The sequence below is a fragment of the Microcaecilia unicolor genome, chromosome 1, assembly GCF_901765095.1.
Source record: "Microcaecilia unicolor chromosome 1, aMicUni1.1, whole genome shotgun sequence".
NCBI lineage: Eukaryota > Metazoa > Chordata > Amphibia > Gymnophiona > Siphonopidae > Microcaecilia > Microcaecilia unicolor.
The window spans coordinates 81386504-81412863 of NC_044031.1; the positions used below are offsets into that span (position 1 = coordinate 81386504).

Consider the following 26360-nt stretch of genomic DNA (forward strand, 5'->3'; position numbering starts at 1 on the left):
ATAATCAATACAACACATAATTAAATAAAATAAACCGAATGCAAAATTACACATGATTAAATCAAGATATACCGAATATGAATTACATAATGCAGTTACAAATTACACAAAATATTAAACCAAACATAAAGCGAATGCTACATACCTGTAGAAGGTATTCTCCGAGGACAGCAGGCTGATTGTTCTCACTGATGGGTGACGTCCACGGCAGCCCCTCCAATCGGAAACTTCACTAGCAAAGTCCTTTGCTAGCCCTCGCGCGCCCGCGCGCACCGCGCATGCGCGGCCGTCTTCCCGCCCGAAACCGGCTCGAGCCGGCCAGTCCAGTATGTAGCAAGACAATACACTTCAAGGGAAGACACAACTCCAAAGGGGAGGCGGGCGGGTTTGTGAGAACAATCAGCCTGCTGTCCTCGGAGAATACCTTCTACAGGTATGTAGCATTCGCTTTCTCCGAGGACAAGCAGGCTGCTTGTTCTCACTGATGGGGTATCCCTAGCCCCCAGGCTCACTCAAAACAACAACATTGGTCAATTGGGCCTCGCAACGGCGAGGACATAACTGAGATTGACCTAAAAAATTTACCAACTAACTGAGAGTGTAGCCTGGAACAGAACAAACAGGGCCCTCGGGGGGTGGAGTTGGATCCTAAAGCCCAAACAGGTTCTGAAGAACTGACTGCCCGAACCGACTGTCACGTCGGGTATCCTGCTGCAGGCAGTAATGAGATGTGAATGTGTGGACAGATGACCACGTCGCAGCTTTGCAAATTTCCTCCATGGTGGCTGACTTCAAGTGGGCTACCGACGCTGCCATGGCTCTAACATTATGAGCCGTGACATGACCCTCAAGAGCCAGCCCAGCCTGGGCGTAAGTGAAGGAAATGCAATCTGCTAGCCAATTGGATATGGTGCGTTTCCCTACAGCCACTCCCCTCTTGTTGGGATCAAAAGAAACAAACAATTGGGCGGACTGTCTGTGGGGCTGTGTCCGCTCCAGATAGAAGGCCAATGCTCTCTTGCAGTCCAATGTGTGCAGCTGACGTTCAGCAGGGCAGGAATGAGGACGGGGAAAGAATGTTGGCAAGACAATTGACTGGTTCAGATGGAACTCCGACACAACCTTTGGCAGAAACTTAGGGTGAGTGCGGAGGACTACTCTGTTGTGATGAAATTTGGTGTAAGGGGCCTGGGCTACCAGGGCCTGAAGCTCACTGACTCTACGAGCCGAGGTAACTGCCACCAAGAAAATGACCTTCCAGGTCAAGTACTTCGGATGGCAGGAATTCAGTGGCTCGAAAGGAGGTTTCATCAGCTGGGTGAGAACGACATTGAGATCCCATGACACTGTAGGAGGCTTGACAGGGGGCTTTGACAAAAGCAAACCTCTCATGAAGCGAACAACTAAAGGCTGTCCTGAGATCGGCTTACCTTCCACTTGGTAATGGTATGCACTGATTGCACTAAGGTGAACCCTTACGGAGTTGGTCTTCAGACCAGACTCAGACAAGTGGAGAAGGTATTCAAGCAGGGTCTGTGTAGGACAAGAGCGAGGATCTAGGGCCTTGCTGTCACACCAGACGGCAAACCTCCTCCAATGAAAGAAGTAACTTCTCTTAGTGGAGTCTTTCCTGGAAGCAAGCAAGATGCGGGAGACACCCTCTGGCAGACCCAAAGAGGCAAAGTCTACGCCCTCAACATCCAGGCCGTGAGAGCCAGGGACTGGAGGTTGGGATGCAGCAGAGCCCCTTCGTCCTGCGTGATGAGGGTCGGAAAACACTCCAATCTCCACGGTTCTTCGGAGGATAACTCCAGAAGAAGGGGGAACCAGATCTGACGCGGCCAAAAGGGAGCAATCAGAATCATGGTGCCTCGGTCTTGCTTGAGTTTCAACAAAGTCTTCCCCACCAGAGGAATGGGAGGATAAGCATACAGCAGACCTTCCCCCCAATCCAGGAGGAAGGCATCCGACGCCAGTCTGCCGTGGGCCTGAAGCCTGGAACAGAACTGAGGGACCTTGTGGTTCACTTGAGATGCGAAGAGATCCACCAGGGGGGTGCCCCACGCCCGGAAGATCTGTCGCACCACACGGGAATTGAGCGACCACTCGTGAGGTTGCATAATCCTGCTCAACCTGTCGGCCAGACTGTTGTTTACGCCTGCCAGATATGTGGCTTGGAGCACCATGCCTTGACGGCGAGCCCAGAGCCACATGCTGACGGCTTCCTGACACAGGGGGCGAGATCCGGTGCCCCCCTGCTTGTTGACATAGTACATGGCAACCTGATTGTCTGTCTGAATTTGGATAATTTGGTGGGACAGCCGATCTCTGAAAGCCTTCAGAGCGTTCCAGATCGCTCGCAACTCCAGAAGATTGATCTGTAGATCGCTTTCTTGGAGGGACCACCTTCCTTGGGTGTGAAGCCCATCGACATGAGCTCCCCATCCCAGGAGAGACGCATCCGTGGTCAGCACTTTTTGAGGCTGAGGAATTTGGAAGGGACGTCCCAGAGTCAAATTGGAGCAAATCGTCCACCAATACAGGGATTCGAGAAAACTCGTGGACAGGTGGATCACGTCCTCTAGACCCCCGGCGGCCTGATACCACTGGGAGGCTAGGGTCCATTGAGCAGATCTCATGTGAAGGCGGGCCATGGGAGTCACATGAACTGTGGAAGCCATGTGGCCCAGCAATCTCAACATCTGCCGAGCTGTGATCTGCTGGGACGCTCGCACCCGCGATACGAGGGACAACAAGTTGTTGGCCCTCGCCTCTGGGAGATAGGCGCGAGCCGTCCGAGAATCCAGCAGGGCTCCGATGAATCGAGTTTCTGCACTGGGAGAAGATGGGACTTTGGGTAATTTATCACAAACCCCAGTAGCTCCAGGAGGCGAATAGTCATCTGCATGGACTGCAGGGCTCCTGCCTCGGATGTGTTCTTCACCAGCCAATCGTCGAGATATGGGAACACGTGCACCCCCAGCCTGCGAAGCGCCGCTGCTACCACAGCTAGGCACTTTGTGAACACCCTGGGCGCAGAGGCGAGCCCAAAGGGTAGCACACAGTACTGGAAGTGGCGTGCGCCCAGCTGAAATCGCAGATACTGTCTGTGAGCTGGCAGTATCGGGATGTGTGTGTAGGCATCCTTCAAGTCCAGAGAGCATAGCCAATCGTTTTGCTGAATCATGGGGAGAAGGGTTGCCCAGGGAAAGCATCCTGAACTTTTCTTTTACGAGATATTTGTTCAGGGCCCTTAGGTCTAGGATGGGACGCATCCCCCCTGTTTTCTTTTCCACAAGGAAGTACCTGGAATAGAACCCCAGCCCTTCTTGCCCGGATGGCACGGGCTCGACCGCATTGGCGCTGAGAAGGGCGGAGAGTTCCTCTGCAAGTACCTGCTTGTGCTGGAAGCTGTAGGACTGAGCTCCCGGTGGACAATTTGGAGGTTGAGAGGCCAAATTGAGGGTGTATCCTTGCCGGACTATTTGGAGAACCCACTGATCGGAGGTTATAAGAGGCCACCTTTGGTGAAAAGCTTTCAACCTCCCTCCGACAGGCAGGTCGCCCGGCACTGACACTTGGATGTCGGCTATGCTCTGCTGGAGCCAGTCAAAAGCTCGCCCCTTGCTTTTGCTGGGGAGCCGCGGGGCCTTGCTGATTCGCACGCTGCTGACGAGAGCGAGCGCGCTGGGGCTTAGCCTGGGCCGCAGGCTGTCGGGAAGGAGGATTGTACCTACGCTTGCCAGAAGTATAGGGAACAGTCTTCCTTCCCCCGAAAAATCGTCTACCTGTAGAGGTAGAAGCTGAAGGCTGCCGGCGGGCGAACTTGTCGAATGCGGTGTCCCGCTGGTGGAGAGACTCTACCACCTGCTCGACTTTTTCGCCAAAAATGTTATCCGCACGGCAAGGCAAGTCCGTAATCCGCTGCTGGACTCTATTCTCCAGGTCGGCGGCACGCAGCCATGAGAGCCTGCGCATCACCACACCTTGAGCAGCGGCCCTGGACGCAACATCAAAAGTGTCATAAACTCCTCTGGCCAGGAATTTTCTGCACGCCTTCAGCTGCCTGACCACCTCCTGAAAAGGCTTGGCTTGCTCAGGGGGAAGAGCATCAACCAAGCCCGCCAACTGCCGCACATTATTCCGCATGTGTATGCTCGTGTAGAGCTGGTAAGACTGGATCTTGGACACGAGCATAGAGGAATGGTAGGCCTTCCTCCCAAAGGAGTCTAAGGTTCTAGCGTCCTTGCCCGGGGGCGCCGAAGCATGTTCCCTAGAACTCTTAGCCTTCTTTAGGGCCAAATCCACAACTCCAGAGTCATGAGGCAACTGAGTGCGCATCAGCTCTGGGTCCCCATGGATCCGGTACTGGGACTCGATCTTCTTGGGAATGTGGGGGTTAGTTAATGGTTTGGTCCAGTTCGCAAGCAATGTCTTCTTCAGGACATGGTGCAAGGGAACAGTGGACGCTTCCTTAGGTGGAGAAGGATAGTCCAGGAGCTCAAACATTTCAGCCCTGGGCTCGTCCTCCACAACCACCGGGAAGGGGATGGCCGTAGACATCTCCCGGACAAAGGAGGCAAAAGACAGACTCTCGGGAGGAGAAAGCTGTCTCTCAGGAGAGGGAGTGGGATCAGACGGAAGACCCCCAGACTCCTCGTCAGAGAAATATCTGGGATCTTCCTCTTCCTCCCACGAGGCCTCACCCTCGGTGTCAGACACAAGTTCACGGACCTGTGTCTGCAACCTCGCCCTGCTCGACTCCGTGGAACCCCGTCCACGATGGGGGCGTCGAGAGGTAGACTCCCTCGCCCGCATCGGCGAAGCTCCCTCCGCCGACGTGGTCGGGGAGCCTTCCTGGGAGGTGGCCGCGGTCGTACCGCACGCGGTACCGACGTCGGCGACCTCAACCTGGGCGATGGGCCAGCCGGCGCCACGCTCGACGGTACCGGTGGCGCAAGCACCGCCGGTACCGGAGGGGTAGGGCGCAACAGCTCTCCCAGAATCTCTGGGAGAACGGCCCGGAGGCTCTCGTTTAGAGCGGCTGCAGAGAAAGGCTGAGAGGTCGATGCAGGCGTCGACGTCAGTACCTGTTCCGGGCGTGGAGGCTGTTCCGGGCTGTCCAGAGCGGAGCGCATCGACACCTCCTGAACAGAGGGTGAGCGGTCCTCTCGGTGCCGATGCTTGCTGGGTGCCGAATCCCTCGGCGACCCAGAGCTCTCGGTGCCGACACGGGGAGGAGACCGGTGTCGATGCTTCTTCGATTTCTTCCGAAGCATGTCACCGGAGCTCCCCGGCACCGACGAGGAGGACGTCGAATCCACCCGTCGCTTCCTCGGGGCCGAGACTGAAGAAGGTCGATCTCGGGGGGGCTGTACCGCAGGAGCCCTCAGGGTAGGCGGAGACCCACCCGAGGGCTCACCGCCACCAGCAGGGGAATGGACAGCCCTCACCTGCACTCCACCCGATGCACCACCGTCCGACGACATCAGCAGACGAGGTCCTGGTACCACCGACGTCGATGCAGCTATCCGATGTCTCGGCGCCGATGCAGAGGCCCGATGCCTCGATGCACTCGATGCAGGGGCGGCCGAGGAAGATGGTCTGGACGCTGACGACGTCGATGCACTCGAAGATCCCGGTGCCGATGCCGACGAAGAGCCCGAGAACAACACGTTCCACTGGGCTAGTCTCGCTACCTGAGTCCGCCTTTGAAGCAGGGAACACAGACTGCAGTTCTGAGGGCGGTGCTCGGCCCCCAGACACTGAAGACACGACGAGTGTCGATCAGTGAGCGAGATAACCCGGGCGCACTGGGTGCACTTCTTGAAGCCGCTGGAAGGCTTCGATGTCATGGGCGGAAAAATCACGCCGGCGAAATCAAAAGCCGAAATGGCGAAATTTGAAGCACCAAATTTAGAGGGAGAAAAAATCTCGACCGAGGCCGAAAAAAGGCCTACCCCGACGACGAAAGAAAACTTACCGGGGCAAAAAAGCTGGAAGTACGGGGAGGATTTACACGAAACCCGGCGGGGGGTTTCCGGAGCACTTCCCGACTAGGACAAAGCTTTCCCGAAGGAAAAAAAACCACGTTCAAACAAATTGGACGCGCGAGGTCGACTTTCCGGGGCTCGACACGGCGAAAACACGACCGTACCGAGTGCGGACAAAAGAAGACTGGCCGGCTCGAGCCGGTTTCGGGCGGGAAGACGGCCGCGCATGCGCGGTGCGCGCGGGCGCGCGAGGGCTAGCAAAGGACTTTGCTAGTGAAGTTTCCGATTGGAGGGGCTGCCGTGGACGTCACCCATCAGTGAGAACAAGCAGCCTGCTTGTCCTCGGAGAACCAAATATTCATTAAATAAAAAGGTTTTAAGGTAGTTGTGAAATAACACATAAGAATTTTCAGATTGTAAGTACAATGGTGAAGCGTTTCAAAAACAAGTTGCCTGATAAAAATAGGATCATAAATAATTTCTCTTTGAGGTTATATGTTGAATAGATGGATATAAAATAACAAATTATTATCCTTTAATTTAAACGCCAGTTTAGAAGAGAAGCGACTCAATAAATCATACAAGAAAACTAAACTTTGACCATGTAAAAATTTAAAAACTAAACAAGAAATCTTATACACTATCCTAGCTCTAACTGGCAGCCAATGTAATTCAATCAACAAAGGGGTAACTGTCATATCTACTATACTCAAAGATCATTCTAACAGCAATATTCTGCAATAATTGCAATTGAGTTGTTTCTTAGGAAGACAAACATATACCGAATTACAATAATCTAATTGCGACAAAAATGAATAAACCAAAAGAGCAAAATGGGGTTTTTTTTAAATAAAAACTGACAGCAGATATCTTAATTAAGAAAAATGTTTTCACTAAATTATTAATTTGAGGCTCAAATAACAAAGTAGAGTCAAAAATTATTCCCAAAACATGAGAAGTATGTACCACTGGAAAAGAGATTGTCCAATGGAAATTAATGAAGGAAGAGAATCCATAGTATTGCAAAAACCACAAAATCTTTGGTTGTTTTCAGCATTAACTTTTAACGTATGTTCCATGATCTTATATCAGTAATACAAGTATAAACTGATGATTATGTCTGAGTCGCAACATCTGAAGCTGGAAGCCAAATTAAAATATTGGCAGCATTTGAAAACAAATAGGCTCCTGGCGCCAAAGTTATCATACTCAGTGTACAAACACAAAACAAATATACACACACTACTGTGGGGGCAGAACACTCTGGCTTCCCTGTTTCACAGCCCGTTACTGTAACCACAAGCCCAGGCAGAGGTGGGGTGAATATGCCCCTTTATTTTGGTGGCTCAAGTTATATTGATGTTTTATGTTTAGCAGTATGATGCCTCTATTCCAAATATTCATGCTGCGCACAAGACTAACTGAAGAAACATAACCTGAAGAGGATTTTCACAGATTAGACTATTAGAACAATTGTAATTCTTCATTGTCTGGAAGTATCTGTTTCGATTAAGACATTCTGATACAGACAAAAAAAGTCAGTTGTGATTCTTCCTCTGTTCCAACGCACATTTGGAATGAACACACTGTGTGCAAAGACACCATGCCCAAAGACAGAAGATATTATCTGACATCTACATTTATTGGCAGATTTCATAGTTCAAAGCTGACAACGCTAGACAGTAGCCCAGCAGAGAAAAATAAAACAGCAGTGATCTTTAATCTCCTGTGTTGATATTCATTTCCTAAACAAAATGATAGAAATTAGAAATATGCACTGCTTATTTTATCCATGAAAATGTATTTTCGTTTCTATGTATGATGTGGATATGACTAGATCTAACAGATTTTAAAGATGTATTTCTTTGTGAAATATTTTGGTAATAAGTGACTTAATTTAGTTATGGATTTTTCCTCCAAGTCAGCATTTTAATGCTAGACGCATCTACAATCTATAATATGTATGTTTTGTCATGTTTTTAAATTTTATATATGTTTTAGTGTAACCTGACTTCGGATAAGGCAGGATATAAATATGATAAATACATAAAATTAAACACAAAGTTAAAATCCAATTAACATTAAATTAAATCTTAAAACCTAAACTAAAAACTCTTCACTAATATTTGTATTTACTACGAACAAGCAGATACTGGTAATGACAGAATCCCAGAAACCCAGCAAAATAAGAGAAGGGTAAGTACACATGTTGAAGTTTAATCTGTTGGTGGAAAAAAAATTCTCAAGCCTTTAATCAGCTCCTTGTGACTCTGGGCAAGTCACTTAACCCTCCATTGCCCCATGTAAGCCGCATTGAGCCTGCCATGAGTGGGAAAGCGCGGGGTACAAATGTAACAAAAAATAAATAAATCAGTCTCACATGCAGGTTTTTGATATTGCTTACTGTAAGCTAAACAGACGATTTCTTAATGGAAGCTAATAGAATTTAGAATTTTCGCAAATCTCTGAAGACATATTTCTTCAACAAGGCCTACAGTGAGAACCTACAGCCCCACTAATCCACTCCACCCAACCCATTCAGATATGAAGGCCCACCTTCTTTAAATACCCTAATAAATTCCTTCCTTCTTCTTTCTTTTCTTAATTAATCTACACACAATACTAACCATACTTGATATAATGGAATAACTATGTTAACAATACTATGTAAGCCACTTTGAGCCTGCAAATAGGTGGGATAAGGGGGGATACAAATGCAATATAAATAAACAGCGTTGACAAATACCATTCAGGTGTAATGTATGCTTTTAAGAGCATTAACACACTGAAATAGGCCCATAACACTAATAAATAAATAAATAAATAAATATACCATACGCAAGCCAGAGCAGAAGGAAAGCCCACTGGGATTTGAATCCTTCACAGAGATCCACAGCATAAACCCTTCACTGAAGGAACTGTTAGCCCTTCGTGCTCATTTATCAGAATGTATTTTGGACAACTATTACTCTTTGAATTACTTCTCACAGCTCTAGCACAGTTCTACATATGCTAAAGAAACAGCAGAATTACCTAACAGCAAGAATTGTTGAGAAGAAACTTCTTCCCAAGTATGCACACAGTAGGGCACCTAAATAGTGGAAGTGACCCAGGAAACAGGTAGAACTGTGACTGAATTATCCTATATCTCCTCTCCCCCCCCCCCCCCCCCCCCCCCACCACACACACACTGTGAAGCTGTGGGAAGTAGAGAAGACACTCCAAACATTCCAGATAAGAAAAATAAAAAGATTCAAGTAACAGAGAATAAGAGGTATCAAAAAACTGCCAAATTTCAGAAAATATTTTTTAAGATATGCCAGGAAAGGTTGAATAATTCTTCAAAATTGTATAACCAGAAAATTGATAAAGAAGCATAAAGTATGTAACAATTGGACTCCCTTTTTTATTTATTTTTTTAAAAATAACCAGGAGACTGCAACCTGTGAACTGGAAATGTATTCCAGTGTATCTGAAACTGCTGTAATCTGTTTTCAGAAACACTATGATCTCAGCAGTTAAAGAGTTTACACCTACCACTGGCCATTGTGCCAGAGCAATGACCCAAAAACACACAGAACTCCCACTGGCAGCAAACAATTAGAAGCCTTTAACAAATGGTGACTGCCTAAATGCCCATGCTGTGAAAAAAAGAAGATAAATCGCCCACACTAACCCAACTCTTTGCTGGATCATAGCTTCTTTGCTATGGAAATCCCAAAGACCTGCAGGAGTCTACAGTGGCTCTTCAAAGCTTCATTTATCAGAAAACACCTACCAGCTTTTTATTTAAAACAGAAAATAACTCCTATTGCTTCCTAAATCTTCATATTTTCTCCTGCTGAGATTATTAGTACTACCAGCACTCAAAAGTGCAAGAGAAAAAATAATTTTACATATCTCTTCCTCTAAACATAAGTAATAATCATTCAGACATACTGTGCTTTTCACCCATACTAAATCTTAAAGCACTTTACACATGCAGCACTTAAATATATAGTAAGCCACCTCAGAGACAAACACCTGGTGCTGTTAATAAATGCCTATGTGGTAACTTCCCTCATCCAAATCAACAGGACTCCCTAAACACCACTGTACAACTGGTTACTACCGTCTTTACTCAAACTAACGTGGACCATTTGATTTAGTAGATCATAGTTTGATTACTTCAAGTCACTGATATATTAGGCACAGCATTAAATTAGTTCAGCTCCTACATAACAAACAGAAAAATATTTGTGTTCATGTGGAGTCCCTTAAGGATGTTTTCACTTTGTTCAATGTCTTCTTGGGCACCATTAGCGACATTGAAACAATCACTTAAAACCCCAGTCATATATGTTGACATCCAAGTATTCTTGATCATTCAACACCTGTACACCACCTTGAGTGAATTCCTTCAAAAAGGCAGTAAATAAATCCTAATAAATAAATAAAATAAACACCGCAAGCTACAGCCACAAGTAATAAAAAAAAAAAAAATTAATGCCATAGCAGAATGGCTGATCAAACATAAGTTAATCCTAAAAAAAAAAAACTAACCCCCCAGTAATGCTAACATAGCCCATTCACTCTGAATGGGCTGTGTCGACATTACTGCACCGGTAGCCGCTAGCGCCGGGTTAAAGGGATAGTAAATCACTTATCTTTTCACAGAACTCTGGATTAGAAACACAGAAACATGATGGCAGATAAAAGCCACATGGCCCATCCAGTCAGCCCATCCTCTGTAACCCCTAACTCTTCCTTTTCCTAAGCGATCCCACATGCTTATCCCGTGCCTTTTTCAATTCTGACACAGTTCTTGACTCTACAACTTCCACGGGAGGCCATGCCACGCCTCCACCACCCTTTCCGTGAAATAATAGTTTCTTAGATTACTCGTGAGCCTATTCCCTCTTAACTTCACTGTATGCCCCCTCGTTCCAGAGCTCTCCTTCAGTTGAAAAAGGCTCACTTCCTGTACATAAATGCCTTTGAGATATTTAAACATTTCTATCACGTCTCCTCTCTTCCAGCGTATACATGTAGAGGTTCACAAGCCTGTCCCTATATTTTTTGTGTTCAAGACCGCTTAACCCTCTCCCAATTGGCAGAGTCAAGATTCAAATAGTTAACTCGCTGAAAATTTTAGGAGTTTTACTAGATCAATTAAACTTTCAGCTTCATAATTCATATATGACGGGAACAAGATATGGGTTAATTTGATGGTTAGTTAAACTCATGGCAAGTTTGTTGTATAATTAAGCAAGAGATAATGAGCTGATCTAAGTTACAGTGTGTGTAGCAAGCTAAGCCAGGTGCAGAACGAGTGTATAGTCAGTCAGAAGGGCTTGAGAAAAGAGCCAGACTTTCACCTGCTAAGCTATATGGAAAGCCATATTGTAGAAAATCTTTAGCATCATATCTATGTTAGTTGAATGTTCTAATACATGCTTATTAGGTGTATCATTAGTATTATATCTCTGGTATTTGAATTCCAGTGCTGTTAAATGTGTATATTTTTATACCGTTTCATGGTAGTTCTATTATTACGTTTCAATTTACTGTTTTCAAGTTTACCTCATTTATTGTATTTATGTTCATTTTTGGATATTTTACTATTGTTATGCTGTTATGTTATGAAGCAAATTGGTGAGGCATGACTTCCCCTGGCTGAACCATGCTGACTCTGTCCCATTAAACCATGTTTGTCTATGTGTTCGTAATTTTACTCTAATAGTTTTCACTATTTTGCCCGGCACTGACATCAGGCTTACTGGTCTGTAATTTCACAGATCACCCCTGGAACCCTTTTTTAAAAAAAATCGGCATCACATTGGCCACCCTCCAATCTTCAGGTACTATGGACGATTTTCTGAGACGTTCTGAGAGAAGAGGCCATTTCGGTGAGTAAGTGACATTATTTTATTATGTGCTTGGTAACTTAAAGACTGGGTTTGAAAGGAGAATTGTAGGATATTGATAAACACAGTGCCCTGGGACCAGAAACCATCATATATCAATCTGGAAGTGAGGAGGTCAAATAGGCCTCTTGACCCTCCCTTAACCAAGTCTCCATTAGTAACAAAGCTGCAACTTCTGTTCAGCCAAGAGATCCAGTAGTTGGACCTAAGGACAGTGCTGGAACAGAATTTTACAGTCTGGGTCCCGCAAATGACAAGACAGATTCACATAGACTGGCGTAGGCTTTGACAGCTACTCCAGTAGTTGGAACATAAGGACAGAGCTGGGCGGACTTCTACAGTCTATGTCCTGGAAACACCAAAGACAAACCATGATCAAGTATATAACATCATGCTCACTGTTGATTTAATCATGAATTGATCATGAGTGTGACTGTTGGGCAGACTAGATGGACGACTGTTCAGGTCTTTATCTGCTGTCACTTACTAAGTTACTATGTTATTTTGATCAGTTGCTTTCATTGTTCAAACTACACATTAAAACTGTAAAACTGAGCAAAACATAACTAAATTAACAAAATTCTCTCACAGAATTACCTTGTGGCTAAGAAAATAGGGAGAAAGCCAGAAATCAAATGGAGTCTATGGCATGAAAAAGGATGCAAACAAACTAAGTACATGTAATGTGCCTTACTGTCCTTACGAGGTCTCATCATCTGTTACTATTATTCTAACAAGCATACTAAGCTATGTTGAAGCATGCACCCATTTCTTTTCAAGTTGTTTAAGCATGTGGTTTTCCGTGCAACAGTGACTCCACAAATTCCAAGGCAGTCCCTACTACAGAGATGACTGGTGCTTTAAAGCTGGGCTGCCCAAGCAAGGAAGTAGCTCATGCAAAGTCATCAAGCAGAATATCCAAGTTACAAAGTTTTGTCCCAGTATGCTCTAAAGAGCTGCAAGCTCTGCCTCTTGGCTTTGCCCAGATCCCCCTCATTAACCCTATACAACCACTATTCTGACCACCAAGCAAAGGCCCAGCATCATCCCCATGGGGTACCACCAAGCAGGGTATTGCTTGCAAAAGAGTGCGAGCGAACTGGGAAAGTATTTTTCAGCCTCCCTCTTTCTCCAATTCATAACTCGTACAAACCGGGATTAGGCAGACTCTCAGCCTGCGGCTTAGGCGACTGCTGCACCACGCATGCAGTAGTAGTAGCTCAGGCAGATGACAGCCAAGCAGTCAGTGCCTCTCTCTTCCGCCGGAGTACAGAAGCTCGAAAGCCCACTCACCCAGGCAGGCAGGTCGGCGGTGCTGAACCGCAGGCGCACGCCCCTCTCCTCGCTCTGCAGGAAGGCCAGAGCCCGACCCAGGCGCGAGCTGGCGTCGCCTCTCCGCCGCTTCCAGAAGAAGACGACGAGCAGCGCGAGCAGGAGCCAAGTGAAGCTCAGCCCCAGGTAACCCAGCAAGTACACGGGCAGCACCAGCACGAGCGCCCGGGCCAACTGGCGCGCGAGGGCCGCCACGTCCACGCTGCCCAGCAACGCCTGCTCCTCCGGGGACTCTGCTGCCGCCGCTGCCGCCTCCGCCATGTCCACCCCGGAAGCCCGTACGAGCGGTGCGCGGCGGGGCTCTGCTGGAAAGCAACACTCACTCACACCCTCCTGCTCCTGGGGCAGAGTTCAGCCATCGCTATTGGAAAGCAGCAGCAGCATCGAGGGAAAGCCGCGCTCGCAGCGCCCTCTGCTGGCAATCCAGCCAGGGCGGGAGTCAACTCTGCAGCACCGCCCAAATCAACTCCACTGCGGTTAGACCCATTCCTAAATGTATTAGATCATCACATGAAATAAATAGTTGTTATTGTTTTCTTATTGGAGAGGCTCCTGCCGATTTCCTCATACACCTTTCAGTTGTCAAGTCAGTCGGAACCCGTTTTTGTTGAGCTACAGTGTCTTCATTCACAATTACCCATATTTTAACACTGGCTGTCACTTGTTTTAGGTCAGTTGCAACTCTCTATCATAGTAACATAGTAGATGACAGCAGCAGATAAAGACCTGTATGGTCCATCCAGTCTGCACTACAAGTTAAACTCGTGGCATACGATGTAAAATATTGATACTTGATTTTGATCTGTTCTTTGCCATTTTAGGGCACAGACTGTAGAAGTCTGCCCAGCACTAGCTGTACCTCCCAACTACTGGACTTGGCAGTTCAAGCATGGCTAAGTTTTTGTTTTTAATCCATTCTCTTTTTATATATTAATTCTTTGTATTTTTCCCAGTGGCGTAGCTACAGGGGCCTGGACCCACCCCCCACCCCCACACACACACATTTCCTCTGAGCCCCTGGTTTTGCTGGCGAAGGTCCCCAACCTCTGCCAGCTGAAGCCTTGTCCAGCACCGGTCTCCGGCACGCTCCTTTTAGTGAAACTGAGCATGCTCAGTTTCGCTAAAAGGAGTGTGCAGGGCGTGAGGGGAAGACAAAGCAGGGCAGGCAATACGGCAGCACCGGAGACCACCGGTGGACAAGGCTTCAGGTGGCAGGGGTTGGGGACCCCCACCAGCCAAGGTATTTGCTGCGGTAGTGGGTGGGATGCAGCAGGGCGGCGAAGAGGTGGAGGGGGGTGGCAGACCAAAATGTGCCCCTCCACCTCGGGCTCTGGCCCCCTCCCACTGCGAGGTCTGGCTACGCCCCTGATTTTTCTCACACATTCTTGAATTCTGTTTCCATTTTTGGCTCCACCACCTCCCTTGGGGGGCATTCATCACCCTCTCCATTAAGAATTACTTTCTGATGTTACTCATAAATTGATCTTCCTGTTAACTTCAATTCATGTTCTCTATCACCCCAAGGTCTCTCTCCTCCAATCTCCTCCATCTGTTTTGAATTTCTGCAACCCAATTGCATCATGCTACACTTCTTCGCATTCAATTTTAACTGCCAAACCTTACACCATTCTCATTTTTGTAGATATGCCCTCATGTTTTCTACTCCCTCTGGGTTTCCACACTGTTGTGTCATCTACAAAAGGCAAACTTTTCCTTCTATCCCTTTGGCAATGTCGTTCACAAACATGTTAGATAGAATTGGCCTTAGTACTGATCCCTGAGGGGTTCCACTACTCACCTGCCTTTCCTCTGAGCAGATTCCATTTATCATCACCCTCTGTTATCTGTCTGTCAACCAGTTTCCAATCCAGTTCACCACTTTGGGTCCTAACTGTTGGATTATTTGTAGTAAATAATTAGCAGATTTTAGTACACACAGCTTCAGCTTTAGAAATGTTAATTTCTTCTTCATCTCTCTCTCATTCACCCCTGAATAATTCACTGCTGAGTCACTTTAAAGTTGAAGTAACAAAACATCTGTTTACTCACAGTTTGTAGTTAGATTATAATCAGACAGGCTTATATATACATATTACTATACATTTGTATTATCAGCTCCTTCCATGTGCTTAGATGGTAATGGATGCTCACACCACCATAGATCCTCTCAGGTTAGGAGAGATCATGAGCTCCATGTGCTCCATGTGCTCCATGTGCTGCATCTAACCCCCACAGGAAGTTGCATAGCTGTGTGACCTCTCTAAGTAATTCACATCAGAGGTCACAGAGTAATCACAGAGAAATAATAGGTGACAGGCAATGCATGTAAAATACAATTACATTCCAACAAACCCCTTCTCATGCATAACTGTCATGCAATTATTTATTCATACAAAGTCCAAGCTTTATACGCAGATTCACAAAATGTTCTCTGGGTAACGGTTTGGTCATGATGTCAGCTGTCATCTCACTGGTGTGACAATAGTGTAGACTGATGACCCCTTCTTTCGCCAACTCTCGCACGTTGTGGTATTTCGTTGCGATGTGCTTGGTGCGTGACTGAACCTTGTCATTCTGTGACAGTCGGATGCAGCTCTGATTATCTTCCATTATCTGGATTGGTCTCTTTTCAGCTATTCCGAAATCCAGCAAAAGTTTTTCAATCCACATCAGTTCTCTGCACGCTTCCGATACGGCCACATATTCAGCTTCTGTAGAAGACAAACTCACAATACTTTGTTTATGACTGGCCCATGAAATTTGTACATTTCCATACATAAACACATATCCACTTGTGGATTTATAATCAGAATGATCCCCTGCCCAATCTGAATCACAGTAACATATTAGTTTTGGATTACTATTGGCTGAAATCTTTAATTTACAATCAATGGTACCCTTTAAATACCTTACCATCCTTTTAACTGCAGTCCAATCTGATTTGGTAGGTGAGCTGACCCTTCTGCTCAAAATTCCTACTGCATTTGCTATATCAGCCCTGTATGTGGTAGCTAGATATAAAAGCTTACCTATGGCTGATCTATATTGGATGTTATCTGGTAAAGGTTCTCTTACTGTTTCATCCTTCAGAAAATCAGTGATCATGGGAGTGCTTACAACTTGGGCATCTTGCATACCTAAACCTTCAATAAGCTCATTTATTTTCTGCTTCTGGCTTAGAAGATAAGAACCATCATTTTGTTTCTCAATTTCTATACCAAGATAGTATGACACATTACCAAGTTCTTTTATCTCAACATTCTGGTTTAAACATTTTACAATGTCCTTGTACTCTTGCTCACTTTTGCTTGCAATGAGCAGATCATCAACAAAAGCTAAAATGTATGCATATTGTCCATTTGTGCACCTAGTGTACAAGCATTTATCTGCTTCACCTTGCTTAAATCCTAAATTTGTCAATATTTCATGCAATTTTTCATTCCAACATTCTGCACTTTGCTTTAATCCACAAAGACCTTTGTTTAATTTACACACTAGCTGTCTTTGTTTTGTATTTATGAAACCTGTTGGTTGTTCCATGTACAAGTCTTCAGTTATTTCTCCATGAAGAAACGCTGTTTTCACATCAATGTGGTTGACTTGCATGCCTTTTGAGACTGCAATGCTCAGAAGTGTTCTAATTGTCGTGTGTTTCACTACAGGTGCAAACACTTCATCAAAATCTTCTCCATATTTTTGAAGATATCCCTTTGCCACTAATCTGGCTTTATACCTTTCCACTTTTCCTTGTGCATTCCTTTTTAACTTGAATACCCATTTGCATCCTATAGTTTTCTTGCCAGGAGGTAATTTTGTAAGAATCCAAGTATTATTTTTATCCAATGCATCAATTTCTTCTTGTGCAGCTTTATGCCATTCAGCAGCTTCTTCTGCTGGCATTTTCTCAATCTCATCCCATGTTAAGGGCTCTTGAGCTTCTGCTGACTTTGTTAGGTAAGACAGTCTTGGGGGTGGAACACCTTTGTTTTCCCTGGATGAGCGTCTGACAACAGGTTGGTCCGACCTTTCCGCATCCTCTAAATCTGAGAGTCCTTCTCCAATTGATTCCCCTTCTCCAACTGTACTGTCTTCTTCAATGATCCTTTCTGTGTCTGCTTCCTCTGCCTGTTCCTCGTTAGATACAGGTGAGTTGCTTTCAGACATCTGCCTTGGTATGGCATTTATATACACTGGCATGTCTATTATGGTTCTAGTTTCATATTCTGGATGATAAGGCTCATCTGGGATAATCCAGCCTTTATCAACCCTTTTGTTTTCATCAAAATATGTAACATGTCTTATGCCAACAATGCCAGTTTTCAGATTCAAAATTCTATATCCTTTGTGTCCTGGAGCATAGCCAACTAAAATGCCCCTTTCTGTTGTGGAATCCAGCTTATGCCTTCTTTGCTTTGGTACATGAGCATATGCTGTACTTCCAAATGTTCTTATGTGTGACAGGTTTGGCTTCCTACCATGCCATGTCTCATGTGGTGTGCGCTCAGCGCCTTTAGTTGGCATTCTGTTTTGTAGGTACACTGCTGTGAGAATGGCTTCCCCCCATAGTCTTTTAGGGAGATTGCTATCTGACAGCATACATCTGGTCATTTCCACAAGTGACCTAAATTTTCTCTCTGCAACAGAATTTTGCTCTGGTGTATAAGCTACTGTTGTGATATGTTGAATGCCTTCTTATTCTAGAAATGTGCGCATGCTTTGTGAAGTGAACTCACCACCATTGTCGGTCTGAAGAACCTTTGGTTTTCTTTCAAATTTATTGCTCACCATGGCTACGTATTCTTCAGCATGTCTGTGACTTGACCTTTTTCTTTCAGCAAATAGGCCACACAATATCTAGAGAAATCATCCAAGAATATTAGCACAAATCTGTTATTTCCCAATGATGGGATATTAAACGGTCCACATAAGTCACTGTGTATTAAGTCCAGTACTTTATTACTCCTATTTCCTGTGTATGCAGGAAATGAGGGTCTCACACCTTTTTGAGTAACACAGTCTATGCATTTCTCCATTTTACCAGCATCTGCACTTATCTGAATGCCGGTGGCCAGTTGCTTACTGTAAAGATCCTGGATCACCTTAGAATCACGATGTCCCAGGCGGCGGTGCCAGATTTCCAGACTACATTTACCATCATTTTTCCTTACTTGCGCCATATGTGAGGCTTCACCTGAAATGTTCAGCTTATAAACATCATTATGCATAAAAGCTTCAGCATACACTTCATCATTTTTAGAGATTGTGCACTTACTGTTTTCAAAATGAATCGCAAATCCCTTCTTATCTAATGTAGATACACTAAGCATATTGCAAACTGCTTGGGGAATATACAAGACATCACTTACAGGAATTTCTTTAACTTCATTAGACACTTTGCATTTTAAGAATCCAATACCTTTTGCTTGGATCTTAGCAGTCCCTGCGTTTGCAGTTTTAAGAATACCTTCCTCTGGACACATTTCCTGAAAGAAATCCTTACAATTGGTTAAATGGCATGTGCTCCCCGAATCCAAAATCCAAGTACTTTCATTTGAATTATTATTTACCATAGTCAAAGATTTTTCTGCCATTAGAAAGCCCTTGTGTTTATCTTTGTCCTTCATACATTTCCTGGTTTGAAAATTCTTTAGTTCCATTGGCTTAGGTGAGCTAGAGGGAGTGTTTTGTGTTTCCTTACACCATTTAGATACATGTCCCTCCTTTCCACATGAGTAGCAAATCAGCTTGCCCTTGGGTGGAGTTTTCCCATAGCTCCGCCTTCCTCTGTTCTTTGCCAAGAAATTTGTTTCATTTCTCTCTGACTGACTTTGAGAACACATCTCCTCAGAATCATTTATTATGCATTCCTGCCTTAGTTTTGATGTTGCCTGTTCAAAAGATTGCCCTTCAATGGCCTCATTTACAGACCTAAAAACATCAAACTTCTTTGATAGTGAGGTAAAAAGAAATGCTCTTTTCAATGCATCACACATGGGAATTCCAGAAAGTTCTAACTTTTGAAATGAAGACATAAGATGCATAATGTGATCATTACATTTACTTTTATCCCTTAATTTGGTTTCATTCAACTCTGCTAACCAAATTGGTTGCTGCTTTGCATATGTAGTTGCATACATAGTTCTCAGTTTATATAAAATGTCCTTTGGTGTATCTTTTCCCTCCACTAATATGGCTTGTTTCTCTGAGAGAGCTTCCAAAAGCATGCACTTCACATAATAGTTTGCATTGTCCCATTCAGCCATATTTTCAGCTGTTCTGTCTTGGTCTAAGCATATATTTAATCTTTTTGCTCGAAGGAGACATATGAATCTTAGTTCCCACTGCCGATAATTAAACTCAGTTAATTTAGGCACCTTGAGAGAATAGAAAAATGGTGAATTTCTTCCCTCAGCCATTTTCTTAGCCTTCTGTCTGCTGTGTGGGGGGAGAGAGAGACAGACTGAATCTTTCCTTTAAAACTTAAGAGAAAAATGTGGCCTTTTTTTTTCTGCCTGGTAATATTTCTCTTCTTTTTCAATTCCTGGATCCTGGGCCCATAACCCTTTTGTTGGATTATTTGTAGTAAATAATTAGCAGATTTTAGTACACACAGCTTCAGCTTTAGAAATGTTAATTTCTTTCTTCATCTCTCTCTCATTCACCCCTGAATAATTCACTGCTGAGTCACTTTAAAGTTGAAGTAACAAAACATCTGTTTACTCACAGTTTGTAGTTAGATTATAATCAGACAGGCTTATATATACATATTACTATACATTTGTATTATCAGCTCCTTCCATGTGCTTAGATGGTAATGGATGCTCACACCACCATAGATCCTCTCAGGTTAGGAGAGATCATGAGCTCCATGTGCTCCATGTGCTCCATGTGCTGCATCTAACCCCCACAGGAAGTTGCATAGCTGTGTGACCTCTCTAAGTAATTCACATCAGAGGTCACAGAGTAATCACAGAGAAATAATAGGTGACAGGCAATGCATGTAAAATACAATTACATTCCAACACTAACTTTATCCTGTTCAGCTTATTGATAATCTTCTTAGGTGGAATCGAACAAAGGCTTTACTGAAAGCCAAGTACATTACATCTAATACAGCTCCTTTATCTAGTTCTCTGGTCACCCAGTCAAAGAAATCAATCAGGTTCACTGGTCAGGATTTCCTTTGGTAAAAAAACATGCTGCCTCAGATCGTGCAACCCGTTGGATTCTAGGACGTTCACTATCCTTTCCTTTAGCAGCATCTCTATTAGTTTTCTAACCATTGGAGCGAGGCTTACCAGTCATTAGTTTCTTATTTTTCCCTGTCACTGCCTTTATGAAGGGGGACCATATCTGTTCATCTCCGATCCTTGAGCAAAGGAGGAAAAGTTTTCCAAAACTTTCTCTGGGATCCAGGGCATCCTTCCCTCCTGAACAACCTTAGTATAGTTTCAGGCTTCATCATATCTCTTTATCCCTTTGCCTTTCTTCTCTGCCCTTTCTAGTGGTTCTAATACCTCATCGTCAAAGGGGAAAATCCTATCCAACAGTTCTGTATCTTCAGAACTACTACTTTCCATTTGGCTCTGAGCTCTTGTAGTCACTAACCCTTCAGAGCTTTTCACTTCCTGCTGCCAACTCTGGGGAAACTAAGCCACAATGGAGAAGGGTAGTTAGTGGGGTTCCTCAGGGGTCTGTGCTAGGACCGCTGCTTTGTAATATATTTATAAATGATTTAGAGATGGGAGTAACTAGCAAGGTAATTAAATTTGCTGATGACACAGAGTTATTCAAAGTCGTTAACTCGCGACAGGATTGTGAAAAATTACAGAAGGACCTTACGAGACTGGGAGACTGGGCGGCTAGATGGCAGATGACGTTTAATGTGAGCAAGTGCAAGGTGAAGCATGTGGGAAAAAATAACCTGAATTATAGCTATGTCATGCAAGGTTTCACGTTAGGAGTTAGGGACCAAGAAAGGGATCTGGGTGTCGTCGTCGATAATACTCTGAAACCTTCTGCTCAGTGTGCTGCTGCGGCTCGGAAAGCGAATAGAATGTTGGGTATTATTAGGAAAGGTATGGAAAACAGGTGTGAAGATGTTATAATGCCGTTATATCGCTCCATGGAGCGACCGCACCTTGAGTATTGTGTTCAATTCTGGTCATCGCATCTCAAGAAAGATATAGTGGAATTGGAAAAGGTGCAGCGAAGGGCAACTAAAATGATAGCGGGAATGGGACGATTTCCCTATGAAGAAAGACTAAGGAGGCTAGGGCTTTTCAGCTTGGAGAAGAGACGGCTGAGGGGAGACATGATAGAGGTATATAAAATAATGAGTGGAGTGGAGTGGAACAGGTGGATGTGAAGCGTCTGTTCACGCTTTCCAAAAATACTAGGACTAGGGGGCATGCGATGAAACTACAGTGTAGTAAATTTAAAACAAATCGGAGAAAATCTTTCTTCAACCAACGCGTAATTAAACTCTGGAATTCGTTGCGGAGAACGTGGTAAAGGCAGTTAGCTTGGCAGAGTTTAAAAAGGGGTTAGACGGTTTCCTAAAGGACAAGTCCATAAACCGCTACTAAATAGACTTGGGAAAAAATCCACAATTCCAGGAATAACATGTATAGAATGTTTGTACGTTTGGGAAGCTTGCCAGGTGCCCTTGGCCTGGATTGGCCGCTGTCGTGGACAGGATGCTGGGCTTGATGGACCCTTGGTCTTTTCCCAGTGTGGCATTACTTATGTACTAATCCTTGCCTAGAATGAGTTGATATGGGGTACATGGAATATGGCCACTGGTACCTGGTGTTTATGTCCCTCATAGCTCAAGCGCACCAATGGAGGGGATAGGGTATGGAGGCCCTCTGAATGCATTTTATTTTGATGGGTCCTATATAACTGCCCATGGTTCCCTTCTCTGGGCCCCCTATATTCTCTCACAATGCCTTAGACATCATAGCTTGGTTTGCCCCAGAATCTAGAAGCACCTGTACTGACCTACCCTCCACTTCCACTTGTACCATAAAAGGGTAAGAAAGCTCTTTGTCCTCCTTTTCCCACCAACCCAGTTCTGTAAATGTCCTTCTTTCCCTCACCAAAAATACTTTTTCTCAGTTTCTGCTTCCTTGCCCCATAGTGGCCTTCCCTGTCCCACCGAATACCTAAACTCTTTGTCATTAGCTCTAAAGATTTTAAGCATGGCCTGCCCTATCCGGTTTTAAGCATGGCCTGCCCTATCCGGTTTTAAGCGTGGCCTGCCCCCTGATAGCTTCCATATCACATTCAGCAGAGCGTGGGGCTTCAACTCACTTTTTAACTAACCAAGCTCTCATCTCCCAGGGTATGGACATTCAAAAATGTTCTAGAACTACTTCCGCCGCTGTCTTATGCTTAGGTTCCAACCACCTGCCCACTAACTCCTTTAATCTCTGTACTAAAAGCTTTATGTCTTTCCTGGGCCTGCATTTGGAGTTGCTGAAATGCTCTTCTGTAGTGCGGTTTAATAATCCTCAGTCTATCTTTAACTGCCTGCTTCAAAGCCTCATAATTCTGGGCTTGCTCTACTGGAAGGGTTCTATAGGCATCTAAAGCTGGACCTGTCAGAAATGTCACAGATCCAAGATGGCGTTTGGGAAGGTTGCATGAACACCAGCTCCTGCTACCCCCGTGAAATCGCAAGCGGATATCTTACCTGTTTCACAATGGGGAAGAGAAAGAGGAAGCCTGGGGTACCCTGCTCCACGGGTCAGGCGAGTTCCCCTGCCGTTCGTCAGACGACGCTGGAGGAGTCGGGTCTGGTTGTTCAGAGGATTCAAGCTGGTGCTTCGAGCGGTCCAACGGAGATCTCGGACCTTAGTGCAGAGGGAGTGACACTGAGCCCCCCTCTGAGGATAACCCCCCTGAGGCCCGGAGGAACTTTGTTGGCGACGGAGAGCCAGCCGATGGTGGTGTCCGGAAGTGTGACCCCTGCAGTTGGTAGTGGAGACCCCGTTGCTACTTCGTCACCGATCGGAACATCATTGCAGGCAGGCTTGATGCTGAAGGCCTCTCAGCCTGTACGAAATCGGGACGAATCCTCTGTGGGAAACCGGGAGTTAGTGGGAAACCGGGAGTTATCACCATGGACTCCATTTGGGAGGCAATTCAAGGACTAAGCGCTACGCTACTCCAGGTAGTAGGTTCTTTGGAGAAGCTGTCACAGGCTCAGCTTGAGATATCCGGTAAGGTGACTGAGCAAACATCTAGGTTGGACTCCATTGAAACTGAGGTAAACTCCAATAAGAACTTTATTCAAGCTATTATGAAGGATAACAATGTTCAAAGAAAAAAAATTGAATATATGGAGAATCAGCAGAGGAGGAATAACCTTCGGTTTTTGAATTTCCCTAAGTCCCCTCTAATTCCAGCCAAAGAGATGTTGAAAAAGTATTTCACTGAAATTCTGGGGATTCCCTCAGAAGCTTTTCCCCCTTTGACTCAAGTTCTTTACATCTCTGGGGCAGGAACAGGGAATATACCATCTCCTCAGCTAAATCTAACTCAGCTTTTGGAAAACTCAATGGAGGTTATCACAGAGAGGACGACATTGCTGGTAGCTTTTGCTCTGGAACTGGACCGTAATAATATCTTTAGGTTGTTTTTCCGCCACATTTCTACACCTTTTCTGGGTTCGAAAATTCAGGTTTTTCCTGATCTCTCTCGAGAGACACAAAGAAGAAGGAAAGATTTTCTACTATTAAAAGCAAGAGTCCTACAATTAGGCGGGACCTTTTTAAGTTCCCATGTAAATGTCATATTTCCTTACAATCCACTAATTATATTTTTTTTGAACCTGGAAAACTTAAAGTATTTATAGTTAGCAAGGAGTAGTTAGGCGTTAACTTGAACTGTATTTATCGGCTGCCCCGACTTGAGTCCTTGCCCTTTCCTGATTAAGATTTATCTGTATTTTGGTAGATTGAGGTGGGATACCACTTCATTTTTGGTGTTTATACATGTACCTATATCTTGGATCAATAATTTGTGGACTAATATAATATATTGTTTTTCCCTTTTTCTTTTTTCCTCCTCTGATATATGTCTATGAAAATTAGACTTTTGTAATGCCAATTTATGTTTATGACATAAATGTAATGAAAAATCAATAAATAAATAATTATAAAAAAAAAAAAAGAAATGTCACAAATCAGAAAGCCCATTGTTCTTTTGGCCATCCCACAGAATGAGCCACCCTTTTAAAAGCAGTTATAAAAGTCTGAGTCATTATGCTCACTGATTTTTCCCAATACCACAGATCCCAGTCCAAAAGGTCCCTCCTGTATGGCCTCTCTGCTGCTCAGTCCAGCTGTCTTGGAGGGACCCCTTTCTAACAACCGCTCCATAGCCAATACTAGTCCCCATAGTAGATCCAGAAAAGGTTGTTGCTGTTGTTTCAACAGGCCCTGAAGGCAGGGAGACATCCATTGAGACTCCTCCTGGTGTTTCTGCATTCTATATAAGGCACATGCCCAATTTATATGTGCACCTTGAGTAATGACCCAATTAGTGATGATAATTGGCAATACCAATTATCATCACTAATTGGTAATAATGAGAATTTACATGTGTTTCTTTTTAAGCATATTCAATAAAGATGCACACTTAAATTCTAACTTGCGTAACTGAACATGTGGTGCTGCCATGAGAGGAGTATGGGTGTCTTGGGGGCATTACTCAAATTTAAGTGTGTGGTTATAGAATTTGGAGGAATGTGCCAACATTTAGGTACAGGTATTTACACCAGAATTTTAGTGGCATAAATGGCAGCGCCTAAATATAGACCAATTCTCCAGCCATATGCGCTATTCTATAAACCACACCTAACTTTAGATGCAGTTTATAGAATAGCGCTAAGTACTTTCTTTGGACGTATCTATATTTTAGACACCACTTACAGAATCTGGCCCTTGATGTGCAATCCAGCAGCACTTCCCTTGGCTCCATGTCAGTTCTGCACCCTTTAAAATAAACAAAACATTTTTTTAAAAAGGGCAGCTCCTTTTCCTTGCTCCCAGGATCTCTATCCATTCTTTGCCTGTCCCCTTTTTTTTAAACAGCAGTACACCCCCACCAAGAATCCCTTATCTTAAGTGGCTGTTGATATATGCTTGTCTAAGGAACTGAGGAATTGCTCAAATGCTACTCTGGATATCCTGAGAGGGTCACTGGGTTTCCAGTTCTCGTTACAGCAAGCGGTCCTTCACAGAAATCCCCCTCACATAGGCCACCACTTATGTCACAGTTAGCTTGCCTGTGAAATGGATCAGCAGCTTTTCCCCAGCTGTGACCTCCAAATGAAACAGATCTGGAAAAACAAACTCTTTCCAAAAAACTCCAAAGTTCATTAATATGTTCTCCCATAGAAAGCGTAGCCTTCATTTCAGGAGACAGATTATCCCTGCAGTATTCTGGTGCTGACTTTCTCAACTCTGGTCATACAGTCACTATTTTTGGGTTCCCTCATTCCCAGCAGCCCAAAGGGCTAAGCTTATGGCCTTGTGCCTTAGTACTTTGTTGCCATGTTTGATCCACAAAGATCAAGTTGGTTTTGTGTGAGCTCGACATTCTGTTTATAATGCCAGGAAAATTCTCTTGGCTTGGGGGTACTGTAATCTGCATGGGCTAGAGGCTTTGGCCTCAAGTTCTAATGCCAAAAAAGCCTTTGATTTAGTTTCTTGGCCCCTTTCTTTTTTGGGCTTTTGATGTTTTGCGGTTTCAGAGGTATTTTTTGCAGGTGCTTCATGCCCTTTATCATCTTCTCGCTGCTGCCCTATCAGTAAATGGAGTGCTTTCTTTCTCCTTTGTTATCCACCAGGGGACTTGCCAGGGCTGCCCCCTTTCGCCCCTGTTTTTTTTATTTTTGAAACCCTTATATTGCATTTGTGGATAACATTTTTCTTTTTTTGACCAAACCCTTGGACTCTGTCCCAATCTTCTTCAGCTTACTGAGGAATTTGGAGAGGAGGTGGGATTCAGGCTCAAGCTTTTAAGTAAGTATACACAGGAAATCCAATACGTTAGCGTTTAACTTTAAAAAAGGAAACTATGATAAAATGAGAAGAACGGTGAAAAAATAGCTTAGAGG

The 26360-nt window shown here is 44.6% G+C and overlaps 1 protein-coding gene across 2 annotated transcripts in view; it reads right to left on the minus strand.

Annotated features, from left to right (window-relative positions):
- ESYT2 (extended synaptotagmin 2) overlaps positions 1–13620 on the minus strand; it is a 362124-nt gene extending 348504 nt beyond the window's left edge. For both annotated transcript variants that reach the window (XM_030198737.1, XM_030198732.1), the window contains exon 1: positions 13193–13620. In XM_030198737.1, the coding sequence (XP_030054597.1) occupies positions 13193–13492 (300 nt within the window). In that variant the 5' untranslated portion in view covers positions 13493–13620. The remainder of the gene's footprint in view (positions 1–13192) is intronic.
- Between the last annotated feature and the right edge of the window lie 12740 nt (positions 13621–26360).